We start from the raw sequence: 11,592 nt of genomic DNA, 5'->3' as shown, positions 1-11,592 counted from the left end.
AGGTTTGGGATATAAGTGGCCTACCTTATGCTCATGCACTTGCAATGCTTACCTTTACAAGAGGTAGGGTGGATGAGCTATGTGACAAGGCCTTCCACAAGGCAATATATGCAAAGGTGTACAACCATTTTATTCATGCTCTCTCGGGACAGAAATATTGGCAAAAAGTACAACACCACCCAGTTAGACCTCACATAGTGAGGAGGAGGCCAGGTCGACCCCCAACCATGAGAAGAAGAGAAGAGGATGAAGCAGCCCCATTATATCATGCCCCACTAGAATAGAAGACAGTTAGGTGTTCCATTTGTGGTATAACAGGGGCACAACATAAGGACTTGCAGAGCCCCTCCTCCGAATATGAATAGAGAGACTCCAGTGGTAAAAATCACTCAAGACTCAATATAAATGAACTTATGAATGGTGTTTTATTTGTGTACGGTGTACTATATAGGGTATTTGAATTGTAAGATAGAAAGTTTGTTGTTGATCATGATCCTACCCAAATTGCAAGAAGGAAAGTCTTGCCACCCAAGAGAGGGGCTATTTCTACACAAGTTGTAGCTGGCTCATACATGCCCCATCACATTCTAACAACTTATCAAGTTGGGTCATCATCAAGAGCGGCAGGTGGTAGTGCAAGTAGAATGTCTGATAGGGGTGGTAGAACAAGGGGGAGGGGGAGGTCTATTAGGGGAGGTATAGTGGTAGAGTTGACATGGGGAAATATGTATCATGTACAGAACTAGTCAATATAGACTGATTTCATAACTGGTTCTGTAACATGTACAGAACCAGTTCAGCATTGTCAAATCTACAATAGCAGCGACATGTATGAATACATTTATATATAAAGGCCTAACCCTCTTAACCATAATATAATTGTGAGTTTGGTGGGCTAGACATGGCAACTTCATTTGCTCTTCCTCTAGTGTAGTAGTTGTAGGAATAAACAAGTGTTTGGCATTCCCTCCCCTGCTTTCCTACTCCAATGTATTTACCCCTGCATTGAGATCAAGACCAAGCCTTACAATAGTAACATTGCCAACACCTGGTCCACCAACAATCTCTGTGATAAAAGGGGCTCTTGGATAGGTGGGTAGAGTACTTGAACCTAATATCTGTGGTATGGGAGAGGGACTGAAGGACCAATAGCAAACCCATTATTATAGGAGAAAGCAGGAGATGGAGCATAAGCTAGTGTTGGTTGTAGAGCAACCACCTTTCCTCCTTGCTCAACTGAAGGAATAGCACCCGACCCAGTCAAATACATGACTGTTTAATGGCTAAGATATGAGTCAAATATATGACAGTCAAATATATTACAGTAATGATAGTTGTTTCAGAATGATAAATGGAGAATAAACTTATTGTACTATTATAAAAAAAGGTCACAACTGTTTGATAAAACATATGAGAGAGACAGAGAGAGTTATGAGAGTCATCCCTACATATTAAACAAACACCTTCAAACACTAATGACAAAATTCAATGTTCTTTATACACTTCAATGCAGAATTAAAAAGCCACATCATGATTCTTTTATGCGTAAATCCCTGATACGCTTGAATAACTTATCACAAAATTCGGACATCCTATCCGATCTATCATTCTCAAATTGTAAAACTGCCACTACTTCATCCAATGTGTCTCTAGATCACCTTTCATTTATTCTGGAAGGTCCTGAACCATCATCTGCTTTCATGGTTATACTATCCACCGGTGTTACCCATGAAAAGAATTTATAGCCACCTGCATCCTACAAATCAATTGAATTTTCATAAGTCATTGAACAAAACAATTATGGAATAACAGATTTTTTTCTTACCCGAGGCTTTGCACACACCTAGAACCGTTTTCCTTGGCTGCTAGGCTTTTTCAATGTGAACACCTGACATAGCCCAATGCCATAGGGACACATCATTGCTCCATCTTTTCATAAGAAAAAGTTGCATCGTTTATCGAGGGCAAACTACAACAAATACATGTTATTTAACATAGAACATGTTGGGTAATCTACAACAAAATTACCTAACTGATAACCTACATAGTAGTGGCACCCCTAGAATTGTCGGCCTACGTTCTCAGACTTTCCATGCCTAGCCACAACTATGACACACTCTCCACCGCATGGACACACCACATCCATGGTGCCCACTCACAATTGTTGTACCTACAATCATTAGAAGAACAGATTAGACGTCACATACAGGTGACTAGGCATACGAGGTGGAAGGGGTGGGTGGGGGGGAGTTGCGCTTGCAAGGGGAGGGGGGAGGGGTTGGGCGTGCGAGGTGGGGGGGGGCATTTCATTGAATAGATGATAGTCAATAACTTTATCTATTCGAAATCCAATGCATTGGGGTCACCACCGTTATCCTCCCCCACACCGTAGTCCCAAAACACCGCAGGTTTCAAAACCCTCATTGGGGTCACCGTTCTATTAAGAGGATTTTGGTGACGAACCCTACTCTAAGAAAATGTCCACCGCACTGACGATGCCGATGTTGACAATCAACGGTCCAGTGCCAGTGATTAGCAACAGAACACCAGTAAGCCTTACACCAAAGTTCCAATGTTGGTGACAGGTCCAATAGGTTCAGTGTTAATGTAGCCAGCGAGTTTGAACTAAAACCGAAAGGGTATTTTTGACCGTAAAAGGATAATTTGAAAATTATGGAAAAAATTCTCAATTACGTAAAGTCACATACAAACGCGACGTGAGGATCGGAGTAACGGCGGGAGAGGATTTGGACAATTATAGACAATAGCTATATAGTAGGGGGACCGCGTGTCATTACGCTAAAGAGAAGGGGTAATTTAACAGATTTACCCTTGGTTTTTGTTGGAGGCGCAACGTTTGTGGTGTTGTATGAGGATTTAGGGCTGGCTGTTCGTATTTTGCAAAATTTCTTCTTCCATTCAGCGGATTGGAGCTCAAATCTCACGAGCGATTGGAGATCGCTATTAGACTCTTCCATCTACTGAGGTAAGATTTCATCATAATCCCTGGTTTCTCCCTGAAGCATGTTTCTTCTTCTTTGCGCCAGAAAAAGGCTACACCAGGTTAGGACTGCAGGAGATTTGACCAACCATCTCCATCTGGGTTTTCTCCAAAACCCTTTTCTGAAACCCGTCTCAACTTCAACGGATGGATACCCATTTACAGTATCCTACCTCATAAATTCATGTGGGCTGTCAAAGGAAGCCGCCGTATCTGCATCCAAGTTCGTTCAGTTTGAAACCTCGGATAAACCAGACTCAGTCCGTTCCTTCCTCAGAAGCTACGGGTTTACCGATACCCAAATCTCTAGAATCATCAGAAATCGGCCGATGCTTCTCATTCTTGATCCTGAGAAAATCCTTAAGCCCAAATTTGCGTTTTTATATTCTATCGGATTCTCCCCACCTGACCTTGCAAAGATAATCTGTTTCGACTCAAGTATATTGACGTTTAGCTTAAAGAATCATATTATGCCTTGTTATGAGTATCTTAAGGGCATAGTTTGCACAAACAACAATGTCGTCACCGTTCTCAAACGCTTGGGATGGGCTTTTGGATCGTCTCATCGGAAGCGTATGGACCACAACATCGCGACCCTTCGTGATCATGGTGTGCCTCAACGATTCATCATTAGCGTTGTAAGGACTCAGCCTCAGTCACTTATTCGTCCACCTGATCTGTTTACTAAGAATGTCAAAGAAATTAAGGATCTTGGGTTCGAACCTTCAAAATCGACTTTTGCTCGTGCAGTTTCTTTAATAACATTAAATAGAAAATCAACGATGGAAAGAAAGTTGGATATCCTTAAGAAATGTGGTTGTCTAGAGAACGAGATTACCTCAATGATAAAAAAGCATCCTTATTGTCTGGTTCTGTCGGAGGAGAAGATAATAAGAGGGTTGGATTTTCTGATGAACAAAATGGGCTTGGAACCGTCATTTATTGCCAAAAACCCAATACTTCTCTGTTTTAGTTTGGAGAAGAGGATGATTCCATGGTATTCAATAATACAAGTGTTGCTATCAAAGGGACTTATTAACAAGGATATCAACGTGGTTCAAGCTCTCAAGTTAAGTACGAAGGGTTTCATGGAAAAGTTTGTGATCAGATACCAGAAGGAAATTCCACAACTACAGAAGATATTTGAAGGTGAGATGGACTACTTGGAACTGATTAATGGGTCTGAGTAAATGGGCAGCTGAAGAAGTTTATGTGTGTTTAGTTTACAAATTTCTTTAAGATTTTCAATCCCCAATGTTTCCCAGTTTGATTATGGTTTTGAAGGCCATGGAGACAAACAAACGACAAGGGAGAAAAAGGTCCTGTGTAGTGTCTTTGGATGAACAAGAGTTAGGCAGTAGGCACTCAGATACTGTTGTAGCTCAGAGATTTCTAGTTGGTTATGCATGATGCTGAGTTGGAGACAAAGTTTGGCTGATAATGATCAACATTCAGTTCTGCTTTTCTACTCTGCGTTGCTTTACATCTTTATTATATTGTAGGTTTGAATATCTGACCATGCCTTGCCGGAGTTGTACAAACTGTCTAATACTTCATCCGAGACTGCCAAAGCTTATGAACGTACCAACTGGTCCAGCTTATTGAATCAGTTGATGTAGTTATCACTGAACTGGGATTCTATCCTGTCTTCATCTTCCCCACCCACCTAAAAGTTTCCCTAGCAAAAGTAAAGACAAAACAAAGTTCACAGGAATTGTATGCAAAAGACTGCTTTGTTCTGTGTATTTGTCAAGCAAGGATCTCATATTCTCAGTGTGATTACTGTTTTGGAATTGAGCAAGAACTTTGTGGAGCTCCTAACCAAGTACCAATAGCCCAATAGGAAGTCACTGATCTTGAGGAAAATGGTGCGTTGTGGAATGTAGACTGTTTATGGCTTTGAAGTGTATCTGCAATTTCCAATTTGATACATTTTAAGGGGCTTGATTCTTGGCTCAAATAGATTGACCCACACTTTTAGCAAAAAAATAGATTGACCCACTTCTTTTCTTTGTAGGTTTCTCTTCTAAACAAGAAAGATTTGTCATATATGTGAACTTGACAGGGCCCTTTTTGGGGTACATTGTCTCGCAACCTTGATTGCTAGCATTTATTATATTATTATATCAATATTTTTTTTTCTCTGCTTCCAGAATTTAACTAACCCATATATATTGTGTATCAAGTACAGACTACTACAGAGTGTGTGGTTCCAAGGATTTCATTTTTGGAGTTATGTCCAACTTCCATAGCATCTTCCGCAGACACTTTTGGTAACCTGAATTATTCCCCTGTTTTGCTCTTTCAAAGAATTCACAAGATGATATGCTGTTTGGACCAAGAAGGTACCCAACTTCCCATAGCCCCAGCAATGTTGTACCTCCTTTTCTTTTTGTGGGATGAAAATATTTTGAATTGCATGAGGCTGTGCCATGGAATAAGAAATTGAGAAAAATCACACTTGCTGCTCTTAGTATCATTATCTGTCAGATCTGATACCTAGACAATTGTACATGCACTTGGATGATCATGATAAACCCAGAAGTTATGTAGGGAATTCATTGACCTTCCCAGACACTCACAGTCTAAGTACAGGCTCTAAGCTAGTGTGAGACTCTTCCAATGGTTGGTTCCAACTGTAATTGTAACCCAATTCAACGGGTTTTCCCAAGACCTAAGTTTAAATTATCATCAACCATTGCCCAATTCAACGTGTTAAAACCTCATCTGTAACTGTAACCCAACCTGATTATAAAGTTAGTTTGGTTGAGTTGGGTTTGGGTTGAAACTCAACTGTAACCCTAACCCAACCTTACTTCAAGATGGTGACTCCATTCCAAGTACTTCCTCTAACTGCTGAAGATGTATTGAAGTGAGGGATCGTTAGTCACTAGATTTGAAGAAATAGGTGGGATAAAAAAGTTGGAAGATTGAAGATTGACTACACAGTTTTTCATAGACCTATAACACCTGGTTTGCTACTTGTTACCCTTTCTACTCACAAAATTCTTTTCATCATCTTGGTATTTCTACAATCCTACTGCATTCTTGGCCCCTCTGAGCAAGAAATCTCATTGTAGTTATCAGATTTAAACCTGAATGGAGATGGGGAAAGGAGTTTTGAAGTTTTGGCTGATGTAGCAGAAATAGATTCTAACCTGTGTTGTCGAATCCTCTAGATCTTTTTTTTAAAGGTAAATAAAAAGAATTTATTAACATAAAAATAGCAGTACATAAAGTGCTGGTGAGGAGACATCACCCAATACATTAAAAACTAAAATATAATTTAATACATCTCAAGGGTACACCAAAAGTTATCCCCAAAATCCTCTCTTCTAATCCCCTGAAAGTCTTCAAGACAGAGACCCAATCAACCAGCTTTGAACTTATCAATGCGCACAATTTATCCTTGCTCTTTGACTTCCATTCAAGCAATTTTATATTCCTTTCTTTCCAGACTTCCCAATAAATAGCCAAAAAATACAGAGCTCCAGAAGATCTTTGCCTTATTGTCCTTTTTTTTTATCAGCTTGCCTTCTTATTGTCATTGATGACCGGTTACCATGCAAAAATTTCTCTTAGATGTTTATGAGACCACATTTCCAACTTGAACAGCTGGAAAAAGAAAGCTCAAATGCAACTGGTGTAGCTGCAGTGGAAACATGGCTACAACACATATTCTGTATCTGCTTCACAAAGATGGCATCGATTAACCAACTGCAGCCCTATTCATCAGATGATCTTGGGTTAGGATGCTGTTCAGAGCCACCAGACAATCAAAAGCCTCCACTCCCAGAAGAACTGGATTACTCCAAACACCTCTTATTTGAGAACTCTCCACCTAATTTCTCTTAGGTGTTTATGAGACTACATTTCCAACTTAAACAACTGGAAAAAGAAAGCCTAAATGCAACTGGTGTAGCTACAGCTGAAACATAGGTGCAACACTTTCTGTCTGCTTCACAAAGATAACATCAATTAACCAACTGCAGACCCCTATTCATCAGATGATCTTGGATTAGGATGCTGTCCAAAGCCAACAGGCAATTAAAAGCCTCCACTCTCCGCAGAACTGGATTACTCCCAAACACCTCTTATTTGAGAACTCCCCACTTGATTTCTTAGTAAAGCTTTAAAGAAAGATTTAATGGTGAATCTGCCATTTTTACTTTCCTTCCACCACCTCACATCTTGTCTTTCTTGATTTAACTCCACTCCTTAAAGTCTATCCAGAAAAGGGACACTATACTACTGACCCATTTCTGACTTACAAACACTGAAATAATGAGACATTTTTCCTGCTTAAAGAATACAGGCTCGTTTACTAAGACAAACCTCTCTTTCAATTTGAAATAATTTCTTTTGTTTTTTCTTTTCTTTTATTTTTATATATATATTTTTTGTATTTCTGTTTAGTTGTATTTGTTTAGTACACATTAGGCCTCAATTACAACAATTTCTCTTGGTTTTGTTAGCTGCTAATCTCTCTCCCTTTATCTCTTGAAGTCTTTTCTTTTGTTTTCTTTCTATTTTTCTGTTTAGCTGTATTTATATACTTTTAGATCAGCCATTTTACTGAAGGCTTTTTGGTTGGACAAAGTCTATCTTCAGATACTTGCAATGAGAAAATATCCAGGAAGATGGATCAAAACACTACTTTTTTTGGGAATAAGGCTCCAAAATTACATTTATAAAAAAGAAGAGAGATTGAGGTAAGTCGGGTTTGACCTGCTAATTGGCATTTGCTATTCAAATCTCCAAAATTTTGTTATGTTTTGAAATTTCCAAAACTTTGTTCTGTTGATATGAACTATTAATGCACAGTGAGATTGGTCTATTCCGTCATAACATGCCATCAAAATGCTAATAAGAGATGCTCTTTCAGGTCATCAATTTAAGACTTATACTACATATGAGTGCCCACCCTTCCTTACCAATGGATCTTGTTTTTAAGCCCATTTGGTTTTTAGGTATGATGGGTGCTTCACAGAATTCCTTGATTTAATTTGTAATTCGTTATCCTCTTTTTATTTTGAATATTTCTGACGTATATATTTTCAGTTGAAGAGGCATTTAGCTCGAAAACCATTGAAAGTACCTGATGAAGCATTCACAGTATGTTGGAAAGGTCCACAACCATCCAAATCTTTCAGTGATATTGAGAAATACTTGAAGCCTTACGACAATGACAGAAGTCTGGAACTGTTTTTCTTCCTTGACTGTCCATAAGGCTGTGTTTGGTTGTGCAATTTTATTTGCACTAGTACAAATGCATGGGAGTGCAAATGAAAATAATGCAAATTCTGGTTTAATTTTGTTTTGGGTGTTACTTTATTTTGCTTCAAGTCTTGCTTTAGTTGATTTGTACTGCAATCGAACAAAATAAGGTAAATTTTGAAATAAAAATAAATCATCAGTTGCACTAAAATCATTTACACTGCAAATTCGCATTACAACCAAACACAGCCAAGAGTTATTCTGACTAGACAAATCTTCTCTGTCAACAGCAAGGATCATTATGGTGAAGGTTTTTTCTGGGCCTTACAGGGGCAACTTCGGTAGCTTATCAGATCACTATCCGGCAGCTTGTGTTTTTCAGATATGAAGCTTCAATTCAGAAAAGCTACAATGAATAAAATAAAAGATCAAATTACTCGTCTTCCTTTTTCATGTTTCAAATACACAGAGCATTGGGGGTAAAGAGAAGTTTTGGTAGATCTATGTGACTATTATATGCGAGTTTAAACGTTTCAAAAACCGTAAACAAAGGTTTTTAAAATCAAACGGGACAACAAACCGGTCAGGGGTCCGGTTCCCAGGTTGAACGGTCCAACTGTTTGAACCAAACTGACGATCCATTCTGACAAAAAAATTTTAAAAATAAAAGACGGCCAAAATCGTTGGATGGTTCGAATGGTTCAAATGGTTTGACTGCCTGGGTCAGTGGTTATCTGACCAATTCAATGGTTTTTTTGGCAAAATAATGGTTCTGGGGTAAAATGGAACCAGCCACTTGATCGGTTTCTGGTTTTTCTGGTCCAACCATCCGGTCCGGTCTGGTTTTGAAAGCCATGTGGTAAAATATAGACATCAGTATGGAAGTATAGGAAATTTTGGATAATATGGAAAAACAAAAAAGAAAATTGTAGAAAACTGAAAAAACACAACAGAAATGGTTAATAAAGGAAAATAAGAAATTGGAGATAATATGGCAAATACAACAAAAATGAAGAGGAAAATATAGAAGACGAGTAAAAACCAGAAAACTACAAAAGAATACAGCAAAATATTAAAAATAGAAAAATGTAGAAAATACAACAAAGAAAAAGAGGAAGAAATAGAAAATTAGAAAAATACAGAAAACTTGAAAAATTAAAAGAATAACAAAATATGAAAAATATAAATTGTAGAAAATACAACATAGAGAGAGAAAAATGCAAAAAAAATGAAAAACTGCAAGTAATATAACAAAGAAAAATAATAAAATACAATAAATAAAGGAAATATTAAAAATTGCAAAAAAAAACTAAAAAATACAAAAATATAAAAAATTGCAAACAAGGAAAATTATGAAAATATAAAAAAAACCAGAGACAAGGAAAATAATGAAAATATGAAAAATTGGAAAATATAGGAAGGATAGAAAAATGCATATAAAACAAAAAAGAAACCCTTTGTGGGGGTCAAACACATGAAGAGAAAAAAAACCCTCTAGTCTGCATGGTCTCTTGTACTAGAAAAACAATAGCTAAAAGCCTGAAACTAAGTAGAGATACCTCTGAGGCAGTGACCTCCCTATTTGTCATGCTTATCAAGATAAATAAAATCCCTCTCCCTTTCTTATTCTTTCTTCTATTCTCTTCTTTCCTTTCCTCAAAACCTCATACCATACCAAGAACGTGAGCAGACGAATGAATAAGACCATCTCTACAACTATGCTACCTTTACGTTGCAGCCCAAAAGCCAAAGCAGAAAAACAAAACCCATAAAACAAAATAAAATAGAATAAAGAGAATGGCTCCCTTAGTGCCATCAATGGGTTGGGTCTATCTGGCAGAGCCAAACCAGCCAAATCGATTATGTTAATTCTGGTTATATGGTTTTTTTCTCTACCCAAAGAACAAAAGGACAGTATATCCATCTGACCATCTCCCTCCCTTCCAAAGTTAACCTGTTCGTGACTTCTGGACTTTTTCTTCATTTCTTTTCTTGTCACATAAGATCTCAATGAAAATTCGGCTAAGTATCATTACCCACGAAGTACAAGATTTTTTTTCTACAAGTAAAAGTAGGGGAGGCAATTTTTTAACCCAACCCACATAGTTTGATGGGTTGGGCTTCATCCATTTAGTCCTGGGTCATTGATGCCTTGAACAACCCTATAAAGGGACATTTAATGGTTTGGGTGGGTTGGATCATGGTTATCCGGCCAACAGGTAAGCCGTTAGGCACTAGTTTTTGATATTTCAACTTTCCCCCTTTCATTCATTGCTTCATCCTTTTTTTTTTTTTTCTTCCTTCATTTTTATACCTCTCCCCATCTCTCTCTTTCTCTTTCCCCCCTCTCTCTCTCTCTGATTTTTCATGTTTTGTTTTAAATGAGCTCAGTTTGGATTCTAAGAACACTGTAGGTGTCGAGTTTCAAATTAGAACCTAGTAATCCAACAAGAATATCAAAGTTCAGAGTTAAGACGTAGTACAAGGTTTGTATTACGGACCAATTAGGGGTGTAATATGGCCATGTGGGCCATATCAGGCCAACACAACCCACTTTTGCGAGTTGCCTACACTATAGCGAGTCATACCATGCTGCCATGTTGGCCTTGGTTGGTTGTGCTTGCTTGGCACAAATCCTCCAAGAAATATCAAGAATAAGTGCAAAACAATTGTGAGTGCACACAGAATTTATAGAGGTTTGGTCAAATCCAGCCTATGTCCTCTCTCCAAGCAAACCACATGAGAATTTCACTATACTAGTTGGATTTCTGTGTGCCAGTAAAACATTTACACCAATTGGATATTCGTGTGCCAACAAAAATTTTACAATAGTTAGACTTGTAGGTGCCAACAAGAATTTTCACCAATTGGACTTACAGGTGCTATTCAACCTACAAAGTTCAATCTTGAAACACCCAATAACACTTAATTATGGAACCACTAGTTGATCAAATACAACAAGTATATCAATGAAGAATACAAATGATAAGTCATATAATGCCTCTACAAGGTAGATATGAAAATACAAAGTAAATTATGTAGATACAAGAGAATATGCACAACAATATATAGGCTATAACACTTAAAGGGACTCGAGTTTCTTAGTAAGAATCAATTAAGCAAAACTTTTCTCATAACAATGAAACTTCTTCAGCTCAGAATCTCTTCATTCTCTTTTTTCCTTCTTGCTTTTGCTCCCTTTTCACTTAAAATTGGTCACAAGTTCTAAATGATAAGTCATACATGAGTTTGAGATGAAAAATGTAAAGAAGTGATGGCTATTACACTTAGTTGACTACTGCCTTTCTAGATAGTTGACTACTTAGTGATGCTAGTGTGACACCAAGCTCAACTATTAAAACTAGTTGACTACT

General features: G+C 37.8%; 1 protein-coding gene across 8 annotated transcripts; it reads left to right on the top strand.

The window, feature by feature from the left end:
* Positions 1-2,801: 2,801 nt before the first annotated feature.
* LOC148866930 (transcription termination factor MTERF15, mitochondrial-like) lies at positions 2,802-8,429 on the top strand. 8 transcript variants are annotated; one of them, XM_088974331.1, is made up of 6 exons: positions 2,808-4,869; positions 5,019-5,079; positions 5,193-5,346; positions 7,613-7,713; positions 7,887-7,971; positions 8,063-8,429. In XM_088974331.1, the coding sequence occupies exon 1, from the start codon at positions 3,025-3,027 to the stop codon at positions 4,189-4,191; it is 1,167 nt and encodes a 388-aa protein (XP_088830457.1). In that variant the 5' UTR covers positions 2,808-3,024; the 3' UTR covers positions 4,192-4,869; positions 5,019-5,079; positions 5,193-5,346; positions 7,613-7,713; positions 7,887-7,971; positions 8,063-8,429. The 8 variants fall into 8 exon arrangements, 7 of the variants coding, with proteins under 7 accessions (XP_088830450.1, XP_088830457.1, XP_088830454.1 ...); XM_088974328.1 differs by having other exon boundaries at positions 7,602-7,713; XM_088974324.1 differs by lacking the exon at positions 5,019-5,079 and having other exon boundaries at positions 2,802-4,150; positions 7,602-7,713.
* The last annotated feature ends 3,163 nt before the right edge of the window (positions 8,430-11,592 follow it).

This window comes from Nelumbo lutea, chromosome 3 (genome assembly GCF_056320005.1).
Source record: "Nelumbo lutea isolate HS-2025 chromosome 3, American lotus-T2T, whole genome shotgun sequence".
Classification (NCBI taxonomy): Eukaryota; Viridiplantae; Streptophyta; class Magnoliopsida; order Proteales; family Nelumbonaceae; genus Nelumbo; species Nelumbo lutea.
The sequence above is the reverse complement of the archived record's forward strand: the minus strand, read 5'-3'. Positions and strand labels throughout refer to the sequence as shown.